Source organism: Vicia villosa, unplaced genomic scaffold (assembly GCF_029867415.1).
Source record: "Vicia villosa cultivar HV-30 ecotype Madison, WI unplaced genomic scaffold, Vvil1.0 ctg.000467F_1_1, whole genome shotgun sequence".
In the NCBI taxonomy this organism is placed as follows: Eukaryota; Viridiplantae; Streptophyta; class Magnoliopsida; order Fabales; family Fabaceae; genus Vicia; species Vicia villosa.
The window spans coordinates 463,638-482,766 of NW_026705225.1; the positions used below are offsets into that span (position 1 = coordinate 463,638).

Sequence of the window (19,129 nt, forward strand, 5' to 3'; positions counted from 1 at the left end):
TCAGAAGATGGTCAAGCAGAATCAGAACATGGTCTATGGAAGCATCAGAAGGACTTGAGATCAGAAGCAGAAGCACTGAAGTTCTCATGGTATCACGCTAAGAAGCACTTCAAGGTCAGAAGACAAGAAGATGCTCTGCACCAAGCTGTTTGACTCTGATGATATTCAAACGTTGTTTACACAAACATCAGATCAGAAGCAAGTACAAGATGGCAGGCTACGCTGACTGACAAAAGGAACGTTAGTAGCTATTAAAGGCAACATTAGTAGACACAGCGAAAGCAAGACTCGAGGTAGTTGACAAAAGAGTGAAACATTAAATGCAATGCTGTATGGATCACGCAAAGCATTAAATGCTCCCAACGGTCATCTTCTCAAACTCCTATAAATAGAAGTTTTGATGAGAAGCTGGATACAACACTTGCGCAAATATACAGAAACGCTGTCAAATTCAAAAAGCTCTCAAACTTCATCTTCAACCTCACTACATTGCTGTTGTAATATATTAGTGAGATTAAGCTTAAACTTAAGAGAAAATCACAGTTGTGATAATAGCTTTATAAGAAGCATTGTAACTCTTAAAAGAATTTCTTTACATTTATTTGTAAGAACTAGAGTGATCAGGTTGTTGATCAGAATACTCTAGAAAGTCTTAGAGGGTATCTAAGCAGTTTGTTCCTAGAGTGATCTGGTTGTGATCAGTATACTCTAGAAGACTTAGAAGTTGTCTACGTGGAAAACCATTGTAATCTTGTGTGATTAGTGGATTAAATCCTCAGGTGAGGTAAATCACTCCAAGGGGGTGGACTGGAGTAGTTTAGTTAACAACGAACCAGGATAAAACCATTGTGCAAATTGTTTTTATCTTACAAGTTTTAAAAGCTACACTTATTCAAACCCCCCTTTCTAAGTGTTTTTCTATCCTTCAAAGTCCATACAAACTCTTTTTTCACTTGACACACTAAGTCTTCTTTGTCTTTTGACTTTGAAATCCTATGGCTGCTCCATGTAAATTTCTTCTTCTAAATCTCCATGAAGAAATGCAGTTTTCACATTCAGTTGTTCTACATCTAGATTTAAACTTGCCGCCAAACCCAACACTACCCAAATAGATGACATCTTTACTACAGGTAAACAAATCCATTCAAAGTCAATGCCTTTCTTTTGACTGAAGCCTTTCACGACTAATCTTTCCTGGTATCTGGGTCGTGAGTTATTTTCCTCGGTCTTCAACTTGTACACCCATTTGTTTTTTAGTGTTCTTTTACCTTTAGGTAAATCTACCAGCTTATAAGTCAATTTCTCATGTAAGGATTGCATTTCTTCTTCCATGGCTTTCAACCATTCCTCTATGTGGTTATCCATCATAGCTTTTTCGTAAGACTCTGGTTCTCCCCCATCAGTGAGTAATACGAATTCCGTTGCCGGATATTTGGTTTGTGGTTTAGGTATTATGGATGACCTTCTTAATTGAGACTCTTATTCTTCATCTTCATAGTCTTCAATCATATCTTCATTATCACCATCACTTCTATTACCATATGTTACTTATTCAGTTGGACCATTATTAATTAGGGGTTCATTTTCTACATCTCCAATATCTTCTATTTCATCTCCACTGTAATGCTCTAGAGGAGGAATTGGATCCAAGTTGATTGGATGTTCTCTATAAATAACATTTTAACTCCCTTCTATACATCTTCTATATTATGGTCTTCAAAGAAGATAATATCTCTTCTTCTGATAATCTTTTTCTCTACATGATCCCATATCATGTACCCAAATTCTTCATTGAAGGTGTGAAAAACACTAGAAAGGGGAGGGGGGTTGAATAGGGTTTTTAAAACACAAAGCTTTTTTAAAAAACACTCCCCTTTCTTGAAACTACAAGTTTTTTACTATGGATAATAACAAAAACATATATGCAAGAAGGAAAGAACTCGGTATTTTTATACTGGTTCACTTGAGAACTCTCAAGCTAATCCAGTCCACCCTTTCGAGGTAATTTTGCATCTCTCAAGCGGGGACTTAATCCACTATAACCGAACCGATTCCAATCGCATAAGCCAACTTCCGGTGACTAACATTGCACAGACAACCCTGTGGTAACACAATGAAAGATTTATAGCGAATGCATGCATACAATAAGCAGCTATAACATAAGCATAAATTTTATCTTTTTTCCTTCCACATTTCAACAAAAAAATATCTCATTCTTTAATTCATTTGCTATATTTATTAGTGATTACTCTCTCTCTCTCTCTCTAAGAGGAAATCCTTCCAATTTTAATGAAGAATGTGGCAGTAGAAATGGAGTTTTTTTATCATTTGGTGATGTATTTGTATTTAGTTTATGTTGAAACTATGCTACTAATTCTCTATTTCTCTATTAAGCTGGGGTGTTGTATTATCATTGAACTTATAATTTGAGGCCAATTTCTATGACAATGTATTGTGATTTTTCTTATGCCAATCATTTTATCAATGATTAGCTTTTAGTATATAATACTTTAATACTAGGAGAGTTAAATCTTGTTGTGAAATTGATGCCAAGAATAAAGTATAATAGGTTTCTTTTCTTGTAAAGAAACCCACAAGGGTTGGAATGAGGGAAGCAAGAAGAACACAATGAAATTGGTTATAAATTGGTATTCTTTACTTTCTCTTTGAAGATTACAAGTGATACAAAGTAACAAATAACCTCTCTCACCTTAATTAGAATTTACATTGTGCAATGATGAGAGATTTCTCTTTGAAGATTACAAGTGATACAAAGTAACAAATAACCTCTCTCACCTTAATTAGAATTTACATTGTGCAATGATGAGAGACTAGTATGCTATTTATAATAAAACCAACACACTAAACTAATAGTCTTTTACAAGAGACCCATTACACAAGCTAACTTAGGGAACACACTAACACTTCGACGACATGCTAAGATCATGTCGAATTGTTGAACCAAGAAGCTACCCTTCAAATATACTAGAGTTCGATCCAATATCTCACAAATCTCCACCTAGGAACAAACTCTATAACATCAAGAAAACAAACTAGCTTTCTTCCTGCAGCTTATAAACAACCCTGTTGAACTAGTAGGGCTTTCATCTTAAAGTGCTATAGACCGAATTGTTCACTCCGGTGAGCTTTTCAATCTCATACTTTGTTGACGAGATTCTTCTCATGCTCACCGCACCAATTTGTTGTGAAATCGATGCCAAGAACAAAGTATAATAGATTTTTTTCTTGTAAAGAAACCCACAAGGGTAGGAACGAGGGAAGCAAGAAGAACACGATGAAATTGGTTATAAATTGTTATTCTTTACTTTCTCTTTGAAACAAGATTACAAGTGTTACAATGTAACAAATAACCTATCTCACCCTAATTAGGATTTACAATGTGAAATGATGAGAGATTAGTATGCTATTTATAATAAAACTAACACACTAAACTAATGGGATTTTACAGCAGATCCATTACACAAGCAAACTTAGGGAACAATCTAACTTGAACAATTGAGCTTAACAAACAGACCCAATTCAACATACTAGCAATCCTAGCATTTCGACTATTACATACTTAAGCATACTTCGAGTACAACATTGCAGACCTTCAACTAACAATACTAACTGTTAAGAGTCCCACATCGGACAATATATGGCCTAAACATGTCCTTATAAGTGGGGGCAATCCTGGGGGCAATCCTCACCCTACAAGCCGGTTTTGTAGGGTTGAGTTAGGCCTAACCACACTTCTTAACATGGTATCAGAGCCTGGTTTAAGATCCGGTGGGCCACCTTCTATGGTTTCCGCTATCGGGCCACCCGCCATTTATTTCCACGCTCCAGTTGTCTAGTCCTGGGCGTGAGGGGGTGTGTTAAGAGTCCCACATCGGACAATATATGGCCTGAACATGTCCTTATAAGTGGGGGCAATCCTCACCTTACAAGCCGGTTTTGTAGGGTTAAGTTAGGCCTAACCACACTTCTTAACATGGTATCAGAGCCTGGTTTAAGATCCGGTGGGCCACCTTCTATGGTTTCCGCTATCGGGCCACCCACCATTTATTTCCACGCTCCAGTTGTCTAGTCCTGGGCGTGAGGGGGTGTGTTAAGAGTCCCACATCGGACAATATATGGCCTAAACATGTCCTTATAAGTGGGGGCAATCCTGGGGGCAATCCTCACCCTACAAGCCGGTTTTGTAGGGTTGAGTTAGGCCTAACCACACTTCTTAACACTAACATTTCGAGTATTGCATACTTGAGCAATTTCAACTACAACATTGCAGGCCTTCAACTACATCATGTGATCAGACTTCGACGGTATGTTAAGATCCTACCGAATTGTCGAACCAAAAAACTACTCTTTGAATATACTTAGAGTTCGATGCAACATCTCACAAAATTTAATTTGATACCAAATAATGTCCCTTTATTTTTAATCCAAAAGTCTATATTTATTCAATTACATATGCATTTGAAACATACTCACTAAGACTCATCTCAATATAATCCTTTTCTAATTTACTGATATTTATTTAGCTTTAGAAAACATCCACTTGCACGTACACAATATCAAATATGCAATATTTTACATTTTACTTATTAATCTTTAAGAGGTGAAATTTGATTATTACGAATTTTAATTAATAAAAAATATTATGTTTAAATAAAAAATTCTTATGAATTTTAATTAATAAAAAATATTATGTTTAAATACAATTTTTGTTCATATGTTTCTCAAAATTAAAAAAATACATCAATATACTACCTAAAATCAAAATTTAGAAAACTTAAAGTGAATGAAATTAGTTAAAGAAAAGATAAAAACACAATTAGTAGTATTTGTTTTTAAATAAAAAAATTAAAAATTTTTATTGATTTTTCACACTCTGATTTTCAAGAAAATAAACCCTTAATAATTTAGAACTCGTGCCGAGAAGTCATGAAACTGCTTAAAGATTAAATTTTAATGTTAGATAAATCACACCAATTTTTTTTATCCTCATAAATTCAATATGACTTTTGGAGTCATGCATTTTATTCACAAATAACAACATGAACTACATGCACGATCTACATTTATATGCAAATAATACATATCTACTTCATCCATCATATGTCAAATATGACTCTTGATGACATGCAAATCATGTGAAAATAAATATTATATATGGTCAGAGTAAAAAATGGCTCTAAATTTTTATGTTTGTTGCATTCAAGTATATTGTATTTATTTATAAAACGTTGTAACATTTTATTATTTATATATAGATTATAAATTACAATATAAACTATAATTTTTTTTTAAATCATATTATTTACTACTTTAAACTTAAAAGACAAAAATCATCAACATAAATTATTTGTTTTATTTTTTCTTTTGGCTTTGAATATTCTTTTTAATATTTTTTTCATTCTCTTTTCTTCTTCTTATTTTTCTTAAACACCTTAGTATATAAAACTGTTAACATTTCAACTAAACATTCCAATTATTAATATTTATCAAAACCGGATCAAAGATAAGGCGGACTAAGTCTTTTTCAGAGGCCTTAAATTTTTTTTTCATAAAGCAATTATAGGCTCGTAACAAAATGAAATTTAGGTTTAAATAGCTTTTTATCTCCGTAAGTTAGTGAGTTTTTGCGTTTAGTCTCGGTTGATATGGCGACTTTTTTTCATTTTCCATTTTTTAATAATATTAATTCCACATAAACACATTTTTTTATTCCTTTTTTTATTTGATTCTTAAATGTTAAAATGCAAAAACTTCCTTTCACAGAATACTCTTTTTCCACTAGGCCAAGCATTTATTTTTGTTATGACATTGCAACAATATTATATATTACATATATGCTTCAGTATTTAGTAATAGTTAAAACTTCAACTACCTAATGATTAATTAGTTTATTAAAAATTAAATAATTAATAAATATATCTGAAATTTTAAATAATTTATGTATGACTGAAATATTAAATTAAATAGTTGAAATATTTAATAAACAAATTAATTTATAATGTAAATAATTAAAATCTTAATAGTTGAAATATTAAATAGTTAAAATATGTAATAAAATAATTATTTGATAAAATAAATAGTTTAAATATTAATAGTTCAAATAATAAATAGTTAAAATGATATAAAATAATATAAAATAATTATTTAATACTTAATAAACAACTTAATCATTAAGAGTTAAAATATTAAATATTTAACTAAAACTTAATAGCTGAAATATTAATAAATTATTAAATATTGAGATTTGAAATATTAAAAAGTGGAAAAATTAAATTGTTAAAATATTTAATAGACTAAATATTTAATAAATTAAATAGTTGAAATATTACATAAATTATTAAATCTGCGATTAATAAATAATTTCTTTAATATTTCAACTATTTAATATATAAATTATTAACTATTGAATAATTTAAATATTAATAAATCTTTCAACCATTAAATATCAATATTTATCAACTATCAACTATTAAAAAGGTTAAAATATTAATAGTTGAAATATTAAATAATTTATACATTCAGTCATTTATAAATTTAATAGTTAAAATATTTATAGTTTATATATTAAATAATTTATATATTTCAACTATTTATAAAATATTTAAATTATTTAATATCTCAACTATTAAATATTTCATTTATTTAAAATATATATTATTATTCTTTAGAACAAAACAAAAATTAATACTCAAAACAAAATCTATTTGAAACCAAATTATTACATTATATACATTTGCATTGTTAATATTAAACAGAAAATTTAAGTGTTTCAGTGGAAAGACATGTTTGCCTCATGTATGAGGGGTAGGGTTCAACAATGTCACGTCTAAAAGAAATAGACATGTTCACTGAAATAAATAGACATATACAAAAATACTTGTGTTCACCGTTTAGTGAAGCAATAACTTAATAATTACTCTGAAAATTAATAAACAGAAAATCAACATATATTTTCAAATTAAGGTTTCTTTTGTTATGGTATATTTCCTTACACGCATGCGGTAACAATAAATAGTATTAGGAGATATAACGGTTTTCAAACGATAAACAATAAAATTTTTTTTTTTACATATGTGATATTGAAATAAAAGATATCTAATTACAAAAATACTTGTGTTCACCGTTTAGTGAAGCAATAAACCTGATTTTATAATTTAATATTCACAAAGTATAAAATTAAATTAATGAACTTAATAATTACTATGAAAATTAATAAATAGAGAATGAACATATATTTTCAAATTAATTTTTTTTTTGTTATGACATATTTCCTTACACGCATGCAGTAACAACGCATAGTATTAGGAGATATAACGGTCTTCATATGATAAACAATAAAAAAATATATTTTACATATGTGGTATTGAAATAAAAGATATATAATTAGATGTATAATAAAATGTCTATTCAATCGATATAATTTATTTTCCCTTTAATATATGATGCAGTTTATTTTTTAGATATTTTTCACAAACAATCTCTCATTATTTTTTCTAAATATTAAAGTTTCAATTTAAATCAAAATTTCATTAAATTTATAATTATATATTTTTATTAAATTGTGCTAATTTATAGGCTAAATTACATATTGTTTTCTCAAATTTATCCAATTTACAAAAGAGATTAATTGTCATGCCCTGTCAATGTAAAAAGTTTTACACAATCAATCTATCACAAACATTTCTAATCATTATTTTTTATATAATTAAAATAAAAGTCAAACATAATTTAAATTTTAACGGTTACGATTAAAAGTGCATTCCAATTCAATTCTTTTCGAATGTGATTAATGGCGAAGTTTCAAATAGTTTTGGTTTCCTCTTATGTTTTTTCATTAAAAAAGCGATAAGAGGTTTATGCTTTAATATATTTTTATCTATACAATTCTATAATACGTTTATATAGGATCATTTATCATGTTTCACACAAAAATTATCATTTGAAAAATGAAAATATTAAGTGTAAGTACAAGGAAACCAAAACTATTTGAATTGAAAATTGAATGACCAATTTCATGATTCAGGTAAAATAGGAGATAAAAATGTAATTAAATTTAATTTATATTATGAAGAGAAGTTCTTTATATTTAATAATAATATTCATATTATGAAATGCTATAATTTTAAGAAAGATAATGTTAGACAATTCTTTTGTGAAAATTTTATTAAAAGACAGATATCTGGATTATTGACAATAATTAAATTTATTTTACTAAATATTTATAAAATTTGTTGTCATAAAAATTCTTAATAAATCATAGTTTTTAAATTAAAAATGTTAATTTAATATACTTAAAATTAAAAGTTAAAAAAATATTTTGAAAATTCATATAAAGTTTATTAAGATATTTATTCTACACATTAATAAAAGAATGGTCGAATATTATAAATAAATAAAAAAAGTCAAAGATTATGTTTTATTCAATCAAAAATAAAATAAATTAAGATAATATATTATTATTATTATTACTATTATCATTATTATTATTAATACCAAAAGTTTTAACTTAATATTATTATTAAGAGACCGAGTAAAGGCTCGGAAATACCCGTCAACATAATAATAATAATAATAATAATAATAATAATAATAATAATAATAATAATAATAATAATATTTCATGAATTTTTGCAGGGAGTTAATCACATTATAAAGATATTTCTCACAAAAATTTATTTTTTTTGACTTGAGATAAATTAAATATTAATTATTTTACAAGTCAATTTTCTATAAAACGCAAATAAGGAAAATTTTATCATATGATCGAGTTTTAAGCTATTATTTTGCATAAAGGTATATCATAATATATGTAAAGTATCTGAAAATTTTCATTGCATTCCAAATAAGTTTCAATTAATTTTAATTTTTTTAATTAAAACACATATTCCAATGTTGCGTTGTTTCCGTTTTGTGAAAAATTGGCATTTAAAAAATTCTTATTAAATTCATCTCATGCAAAAAAAAAATCATTTTTTTGTGGGAGAGATCCTTATAATTTGATACACTAATGTGAAAAAAAATTAAAGCATGTATGCTGTTTTATAACCAATAGGGTTAAATTTCTCATTTCGTCACTTGAAAAAAAACACATTTATATGTGTTTCGATCAAAAAATTAAAATAAATTTAGACTTATTCGAAATGCCATGACAATTTATAGATTTTTTTTATGTGTTATGATATAACTCCCTGAAAAATAGTAGCCTAAAAATCAATCATATGCTAACGTTTTCCTTGTTTTCATTTTAAAGAAAATCAACTCGTAAAAAAATTCATATTTATTTCATCTCAAGTAAAAAAAAATTAATTTTTGTTTAAGATATCCTTATAATGTGATCAACTTTATTGTGAAAAATCATGAAAAATAACGAAGTCTAGGTTATAAGAATGATGTGTTTGAAATAGTTAGAAATTAGCTACATATAAGTTGTAGATTAGCTACAGATTATGGATTCTTATATGATGTTCAGGTTAGCAACAAATTTTATAACGAATTATGTGTTACTATAAATAAAATTTATATAAAAAAAAATAAAAAATAGGAAAAAATGCCATGTGACATCCATGTCAGCATCTTTGTCACGCTAGTATTGCCACATGGCAGTGCCACATCAGCTATGTTACTGCCATCATCAGCTATGTTTACGGACGTTAGTAGAAGGGACCAAAAGTGATGAAAAATTTTAAAAAGACCATTCTTTGAAGAAAATATTTAGAGGGACTAAAAACGAAATCTGCAATATTTATGAGGACCAAAAATATATTTAACACATAATAATAATAATAATTATTATTATTATTATTATTTTCAATAGTTGACCAAAGAGTATTTTAATTAATATATTGAAAAGAAAAGGTTTAATATTGCGTTTCGTAGATATATATTTTTTAATATTATAAATATGGATTATTTTGGTATCAATTGAAGATAAAAGATAAATAATAAAGGTGATTTACGGTTAAGGCGATTTTTGACTTAGCGAGCTCCGATAGCATTGTGAACAGCGATTATTAGAGTTTTAGAACTAAGTCTTCTTCGTAATGGTTTAAACTCCTAGCCTTAGGGTTAGGGACTGCTACAAGGAGGAATTAGGGTTTAAACTACTTGTAAATTTCTTGGTTTGGGGATGGGACGTAGCCGGCCGAAGAAGAAGGTGGGAATGACTCCATCGGAGAGGGCTAGAGTGTTCTCGCCAACACCAAACTCATATGGGAAGGATGGAAACACAAGTAACAGCGGTGCAATTGAAAATAACCACGAGAAAGAGATACCTAATTTGGAGACGATTTTAGAGGAAAACATACAAAAGAGGAAATAGTTGATGATAAACCACCACAACTTTGGGTTGATGTTATCAAGGGGAACCAATTACCTTAAAATGAAATTGGGATTACATATACTGCACCTCTGATTATCGATGGTGAAGTTGAGGTTCAGATTAAGGAACAAGATGTGGCATCTAAAAAATATTTTTGGAAGAACGCCCTTATCATGTACGCTATAGGTGATGAGCTTTCAATAAATGTTGTTAAGAAATTTATGATAAATAAATGGAATTTTGTAGCTCTCCCAGAATTATACTACAATGATGAAGGATACTTTCTTAATCGATTCAAAACTTGAGTGGACAAGGGTGCGGTTCTTATGAGGGGGCCTTATACCATATACCAGAAACCAATCTTGTTGCATGAATGGACACCAACTTTTACTTTGAAGGATGATGTTCTAAGGGTACTACCGATTTGGACCATATTTCCATAATTACCTCTTGTCTATTAAGGAGATAAAAACATTAGGAAGATAGCTAGTGCAATTGGTAAATCTATTTTGACAGATGAATGCACTGCCAAGAAATTAAGGGTATCATATGCTAGAGTCCTAATTGAGGTGGATGTTATAGTGGAATTGAAACATCATATCACCATCAAAGATCCTCAAGGAGCTAAAATGATACAACAAGTGGAGTATGAGTGGAAACCACCATACAGTACCATATGTAATTAGGTGGGACATTAGTGCAAATAGAAGAAGGAAATACTAAAGGGAAAAAATGAAAAGAAGCAAGATTGAGAGCTCAAAAAAGACAAGTCCATGAAAGAGGTTGTGATAATTGAAGAACCAAAGAACCTGGTGGAAAAGGAAAGCACGAAAGGAAATAAAGAGGACGGAGGGATAAGGTGGACTGCAGCCAAGTGTGTAACAAAGAATAGAGGAAAAGAGAAAATTCTAAATGATACAATTATAGACTGTAACAATGGATTTGAAGCGCTTCTACTTGGAGAAAGTTTTGGTTTTGAAAAAAAATTCCCATGATGCTTATTTGAAATGTGAGAGGGCTAAATAAATGTGCTAGATGCATTGAGGTTGGATCACACCTCAAGAAAATTCCGGTAAACTGTCTAGCCTTACTTGAAACTAAAGTTAGAATAATGAGTATTGATGTTGTTAGGAAAACCCTAGGCTATGAATGGAATTATATTGATAGCTATTAGTACCACAATAATGGTAGGATCTGGTTGCTTTGGAATCCTAAGTTTTGGAATGTGACTTAAATTTGCAAAACTGACCAATATATTCATAGTGAAGTTTCCCAAATAAATGGAGGTTTTTCTCATTATCTGACTACTGTGTATGCTCACAATAAACTTGGTAATAGAAGGAAACTATGGGAAAACCTCAAAGATATAGGAGGATCCATAACAAGGCCTTGGATAGTCATTGGTGATTTAACAATGTACTCTAAATCATTGATAAAATAGGTGGCAATGATGTTCAGGAATCTGAGTATGTGGGCATGGAACAAATGATGGATGTAAATGGCTTGTTTGAGCATGATACAAAAGGCAACCATTTCACTTGATATGATAAACACACTACTGGTTTGATCTATTCTAAGATTGACAAAGCCTTGTGTAACTCTGATTGGTTCACTACTTTCCTCAACTGTGAGATTGAGGTTCTCAATCCACACATATCTGACCATTCCTCTTTGAGAGTTAGACTGGATACTTGAAGAATAGCTCAGAAACAGAGACAAAGATTCAAGTTCTTAAACTGTGTGGTTGGTAACCCTGAATACATGGATCTCATCAAAAATAGTTGAAGAAATGATGAGCCTGAGAAACCCAAGTATAAAGTTTGGAGGAAGCTTCAACCAATTCTTAGTAAGCTGAATAGACACATAACTGGTGCAGTTAAGAAGATCTAGGAGATTAGATATAAACTTGATAATGCCTAAAACCTTTTGGATGGGGACATTTTAAATACCGTGTAATGTCAAGAAGTGAAGTTTTGGACTGAGGAAGTGATCAAAAACACTGAGATTGAAGAGAAAATTTTACAGCAAAAGTCTAAAATAGATTTGATCAAAATTTTACAGCAAAACTCTAAAACAGATTTGATCAATCTTGAAGATGGAAACTACACTTATTTTTTTGCTAACCTCATAGCTAAAATTAAGGAAATCTTCATCAATGAATTATAATATTATCATGGTAAGAAGTTGATTGAGTTCAAGTGCATTGAAAACGAAATCCTTGGCTTTCATGGTAACCTTGTTGGAATTGAATCTCCCTTTCTAAAGTAAGTCGACATAACTGCTTTGAGGAGAGGTCCCCAATTACACAATGAGCATCAGGAAAGTCTTACTCAACCAGTTACTGAGGTAGAAATCTGGGCTGCTGTTAAAGGAATGAGAGATGATAAGACCCTTGGGATTGATGGCTACAACGCCAAATTCTTCAAAACTTACTGGAATATGGTAAAGTATGATGTGATACATGTTGTCCAGGATTTTTTCATGAATAACAGGTTATACATAGGTGCTAATTGTGCTTTGGTAACTCTTATTCCAAAGACTAAGGATGCCAAGATTTTGAGGGAGATGAAACCTATTGCTTGTTGCACCAATCTCTATAAAATTATCTCTAAAGTCCTCACTGCTATACTAAGTAAGGTAATCAATGTTATTATGGATGACAGACAAACTTCCTTCCTTCTTGGAAAAACCATCCATGATAACATAATCAAAATCTTTACACTTGTCACGTGATATTAGTTTTTTTAAATTAAAATTGTGTTTTAATTTATATATGGTTGTGCTTGGTTGACAGTGTAAAAATATTACAATGTCAGTGCATATCCCTTTTTCTCAACATTTTATTAGAAAATAAGGTGTTAATATCTTTTCTAGCCGAAATTGATAGTCGACTATTCGTAAATGACGGGCGAATCCGATTTTTAAATTGAGATTGAACAATATTATATCTTTTCAATCTTTTTCATAAACAAATTAAAGTTAGCGGTATCTGATCTCCTTAAAAATAATTTTTTTGAAAGAGAAAAAACGTTTTAATCAAGTTTTTTTTCCAGTTTGAGAAAATACTTTGTGCAAAAAGAGAGGTGATTTGCGGGGTCATGCACATAAGCTTCTCTAAAATTTAAAATTAGCATTTTTTTAATTATATAAAAAAGCAACAATCTGTCTTTTAAACCGTGTGATTAAGATCCAATAATTATAAATAGAGTGAAAAAAAGTTGAGTGCAGGAAAAAAAAACTTATCATTGAGTAATTTTTACTTTCTTGGAATACTGGTGGGGTTTAATTCAAGGAAAGTTGAGACTTGGAGACCGATCATTTCCAAGATGAGAAAGAGGTTGTCCAGGTGGAAAAATAGGTTTATTAATTTAGGAGGAAGAATAACTTTATTGAAGTTTATTTTGAGTTCTTTAACCGTATTCACTAAGTCAATTTACAAGGTGCCGAAGAAGGTGGAAAAAGAGCTAACGAGTATCCAAAGTAGCTTTCTTTGGGGAGGAATGGATGAGAAGAGGTGTATTCATTGGATTAGATGGAGGGATGTAACTCAACCTTTTGAAAAAGGGGGGGGGGGGGGGGGGGTTAGGGGTTAAAGACATGGATTTTAATTTGGCTCTTTTGAGTAAGTGGAGGTGGAAGATTCTTCAAGGAGTGGACTCTCTTTGTTTCAAAATTTTAAAGGATCTGTAGTGATTTAGCGGTGAAGATTTTGGGAGGCGAAGTATCTTCAAAAGAAATGAGGAGGGCGTCCTTTTGGTGGAAGGACATCGTTAACATAGGGAGTAAATTTAATCTTGATTCTTTTTCTTCTTCTTGTAGGTTTTTAACTCATAATGGGTTTAATACTCCATTTTGGGAGACGAATTGGTTGGAGGGGATGGTTTTGAAGGATGAGTTTTCGGATCTCTTTGAGGTGTCGCGTTTAAAAGGGGTATCGGTGGCGGCTATGGGGGGTTGGGTGGATAGTGAGTGGAGGCGGGGGGACTTAGGTATTCCAGAGGGTTGGTTGGATAATTCTTTAAGGTTGGCCGATTGGGGATTAATGACAATTTTGGAGGCTTTTGGGAATTTGGGTGAGGAGAAGGACAAAGTGGAGTGGGTGCCCAATAGTGGCGATGGCTTTTTGGTAGCTTCGTGCTATGAGGTTTATGCGAGTAAGCGTATTTTATATGGTCCTAATTGTAGATTTCATGAGGCGAAGAGGTTGGTTTGGAAGTCGGAAGTGCCTTTCAAGATTAAGGCTTTTAGGTGGAGGCTTCTAGCTAATAGGCTTTCAACAAAAGATCTTTTGGTGCTAAGAGGTGTCTCGATTCCTTTTGATAATTTAAAGTGCTCTTTTTGTAGATTTCATTTGGAAAATTGAGATCATTATTTTTTTGCTTGTTCTTATGTAAAGAATATTTGGAAGGAAATAGCGTTGTGGATAGGTAAAGGGGAGATAGAGAAGGAGGAGAGTTTGTTGAGTTTTATGGATTGACACTCGCTTTGTAAATAAAAAAAGATAGATGTAAAGAAGTTAGATATGGTATGGTTGGCTACGACATGTTCTATTTGGTTGGGTAGGAATGAGATTTGTTTTATGGAAGAGGATTGGAATTTTGATGACTTGGTGATGAGTGATAAATTGTTGTAAATTTGAGTGTGAATAATTAGCACTCACCGGCTTAATTCATTTTTTCATCAATAAACCTCAACTTTAGCCAATATTTAGTATAGTTTTCGTTATAGTGTATCTATTGCGTTATCGTGTAAATATCATTGAGTTTAATTGTTTTCATCTCATTTTTGTAGGTACTCAAGCATTGATATTTATTCATAGTTAGATATAGCATTGAATAAGCTTTCCAACGCTTCGAACCGGACGCAAATCGAAGTTACGATTCTCAAGTTATGGCCGAAACAGTATAGAATTTTATGTTGTTTCTGGTGTAACTCGCCGGGCGAATTTTGGGCTCGCTGGGCGAGCCAGACAGACCAAAAAATGTGAAAAAGTTGTTGTATTGAGCCGCTGGGCGAGCCGTTTAGCCGTCGGGCAAGCGGTGCTGACAGAAACACGTTTTAAGGGCCAAAAACACATTTTTTAGGTTATGGTTTGGGTATTTTTTACTCCCACTCCATCACCAAACATTTTTTAGGTAGATTAGCTTAAAAAACAACTATGGAGCTTGCATTTGGATGATTGAAGGTGGATTAATCATCAATCGGAGCTGACAAACTGGGAGATTTTTGGTTCATTTCTCTTCTTCTTTGTGTATTTCTCTTTGGTTGGATTTTGTATATGATTTTACTTTGAACTCATGTATATTTGTTGTTTATGGTGTTGTATAAAGTTTGCTTTACAAATCATTATTGATGTCTTCCTTAATCTTTATGTTTGGATTTGGGTTGTTATAGACATATACCTCACAAATCTTAATTAGGGATGGATATCTATTAGTTCTAGACTTTAGAGATAGTATTTTGGAGCTAATATTCGCCGTGGGTATCAAAGCTTAATGCCTCTATCTTGTTTGTGTTAGTTGAGAGATCGTCGACACGAGCAATACGATTGTCTACTGTGTTGTTGAGGTTGGCTGAGAGATCGTCGCCGAGATGATATAGTAGTTCTCTCTACTTTGGGTTAGAAATGACTTAGGGTGTGAGCGATGCTTGATGATATTGATGAGTATTGTAGGTTGAGTATATCCGATCGATAAGTATAAGTTTGTGAGAAGTAGATTATATGCAATGCCTGATAAGTCTCTTCTTTCTGAAAAATGAATTCTTTTTGTGTTGATATTTACTTTTATGTTTTTATGTTTTAACTATTCCATCCAAACTCATAACTTTGGAAACTGTTGAATGACAGTTCGGTAGCACTAATCTCTGTGGACACGATAAATTTCCGGATAAATATTTCCAAAACTTTTGTTGCTTGCCGCTTTACCGCTCCAACACTTGCCGCTTTATACTTATTACAATTATTCTTATTACGATTTCGTCAAAGAGCCTTTGCAGTTCTTGTCGTAATTATAATTGTATTGTAATTTTTTTTGTTGGGCGTTCGCCTTCCCTTTCGTAAACAGGTTGGAGAATTCTTAGTTCTCCGATTTATGTAATATCTTGTTTACTTAAAAAAACCGAGAGAGTGATTTATAGCAGACTAAATATTATTTATATTATTAATTCCTTTTAAAACATTTACTAGCAAACATATCCTTATGAAAGAAAACAACCCTTTCTTTCATAACAATACCACTATATAATAGTGTTAAAAGTGTAAATACATCAACCATAGTGTTATCAAAATACACTACTCTTAAAGGAACAAGTTTTGAAATGAACATCTTCTATAGGCAATTTGTCACTTGGATAAGGACAATCATATTTTTCTTTCTTCACTGGCAGCAATTCACAAGGTTGAGGACTCACATTGCTTGAAACTCCAGCAACATCAGTACAATTCCATGGAAGTTTCTTTGACTTTTTTTCAATCATTTCAATAGTCACATTAGAAACACATATTCCAGTAAAAGGATCGCCAGAAATTCCTTCAAGTTTACCTGCAATTGTCACATTCTTAGCTGTAACATCTCTATAATTTATTCCGCTAACTTTCGGCAGTGCTTTTGGATCAAAACCTTTGTCAGGGTGTTGTCCATAAGTCCCTGTCATCCAGAACACATATTTCATTGTGTTCAAATTCATTCCTTTTACAAATATGTCCTTCACAAACGCGCCTCTACCGATAGCGGATTTGATTCTAACAGCTGATTCTGTTGTGATAGCAGTTATGTCTTCAGCTCTTACATCTTGGATTCCACCTGACATTTCACTCCCTAACGCAATCATAGCACTATCGGGCGATATACATGTTAGCCTTCTTATGATAATGTGTTGAGACGGCTTTCCGACTTTGATTCCATACTCATCCCATCCACTTTTTATCGCAATACAATCGTCACCAGATACAATGTAGTTGTCTTCAATCCTAACGTTCGTCGACGAATCTGTTAAGAAAAATTATCAATCGGTCATGGTCTCTTTGTCATCTAAAGTTGGTGAAATTATCCATATATATTACCTGGATTGATTCCATCTGTGTTTGGAGAGTCCACTGGTGCAAGAATGGTGAGTCCATTTACAATTATGTTACTGATAAAATAAAGAGATTGATCAGAATAATAACATAATATAAAGGATTAGGGTTTTGAAAAATCGAAAAAATGGTGTCTCATCAAACCTGCTATAAATTGGATGGACAAACCAAGTTGGAGAGTTAAGCAAAGTGAGATGTGAGATCTGTATTTGATCAGAGTACATGAGTTCAATCAAGTAAGGCCTAGTAAGTTTCAATTGATCTGACTTGAACTTTTTCCACCAAGAAGATCCTTGTCCATCAATTGTTCCATTGTCACCTTATGATGAACAAATTCCAATAGGTCAAGTTCCCCATTTTAACATAAACTTTATAATCTTTAATAACGGTGTAAGTAGTTACCAGTTATTATAACATCAGTGAGGTGAGTTCCAAAAATGAGACTACTATATCTTCCTTTAGGTGCATCTCTTCCTCTTCCATAAGACGGTAATATCGGAAGTTGAGGCCATTCGGATTCATCCTGTGTATATAATGAAAATTAAATAACATTGATTATAAAATTTTGAGATGCAAGAAATAAAAGTATATACATATATACCTGAGATGCGAGAATGACAGCGTCTTTTTGGAGAAAAAGAGTGAAATGGCTTGTGAGATTGAAGCTTCCAGTTAACCATTTACCAGGTGGAACAATGAGTTGTGCACCACCATCATTTGAATATTGGCTAAGTTTTGATATTGCTGAATTGAAAGCCTTTGTGTTAGAGGTTTTGCCATCACCAACTGCTCCAAAATCTGTCAAAACTGCACTGTGTTTTCTGCAATTGATGGCAGGGTAATCAAAGCTGGCCAATTTAGAACTTTGCACTCTGCATTCTGCTAGTGATCCTAATATCACTACTATAGAGATCACACAAATAACCTGCACCCAAAAATGTAGTTAATAATAATGATAATAATAAAAACAACAAATGTTTATTTTCTTAGACAAAAATAAGGAACATTAAAACTATGCGCACAGAAAATTACATAGGAATTTTGGAGTGTTGGACTCTTCATGATATGATGAGACATTTCAGTTGTTGAATAACAGAAACATATGGTCGATATATATAGAGAAGAGTATAACTTAATGTAGTATTTAAAATGTCTATCTTGGAAATTTTATTTCTTTGACTGAAATGTTCATCTCGATAAAACTTAAAATATTTTATTTGAAATAATTTTTTTTGACTAAAAGAAAAAGAATATAAGTCGTAAAAGTAAGATTTTGTTTTGGAAATTTCAATGGATACGAAAATGGTAAAAGTAATTAACACACTGTAATTAGTCAAATTTTTTATTATTATTATTATTATTATTATTATTATTATATATATATATATATATATATATATATATATATATATATATATATATATATATATATATATATATATATATATATATATATATATATATATATATATATATCTTGACTTTTTACTTTACAATAATATACAAATTTCTAACTTTAATAAAAAATATTCTCTCCTTTTATTGTTTTAACTCGTTTCGAGAATAAAAATTTCACTTAATTATAAATTGTTTTACAATGTCAATAAATTATTAATGTTATTTTTTCTATTATACTTTTTACTATTTATTACTTTCTTCTTTGAGTTTTTTTTTTTAAAGTATCCTTTCAATAAAATTATTACAGAATAATT

General features: G+C 30.8%; 1 protein-coding gene across 1 annotated transcript; it reads right to left on the minus strand.

Annotated features, from left to right (window-relative positions):
- Positions 1 to 16,613: 16,613 nt before the first annotated feature.
- On the minus strand, positions 16,614 to 18,494 carry LOC131628579 (probable polygalacturonase). Its single transcript, XM_058899411.1, has 6 exons — positions 18,450 to 18,494; positions 18,019 to 18,342; positions 17,820 to 17,940; positions 17,562 to 17,736; positions 17,403 to 17,473; positions 16,614 to 17,328 (listed from the first exon to the last, which is right to left on the minus strand). Exons 1-6 carry the CDS (start codon positions 18,492 to 18,494, stop codon positions 16,622 to 16,624), a joined length of 1,443 nt encoding a protein of 480 aa, XP_058755394.1. The 3' UTR covers positions 16,614 to 16,621.
- Between the last annotated feature and the right edge of the window lie 635 nt (positions 18,495 to 19,129).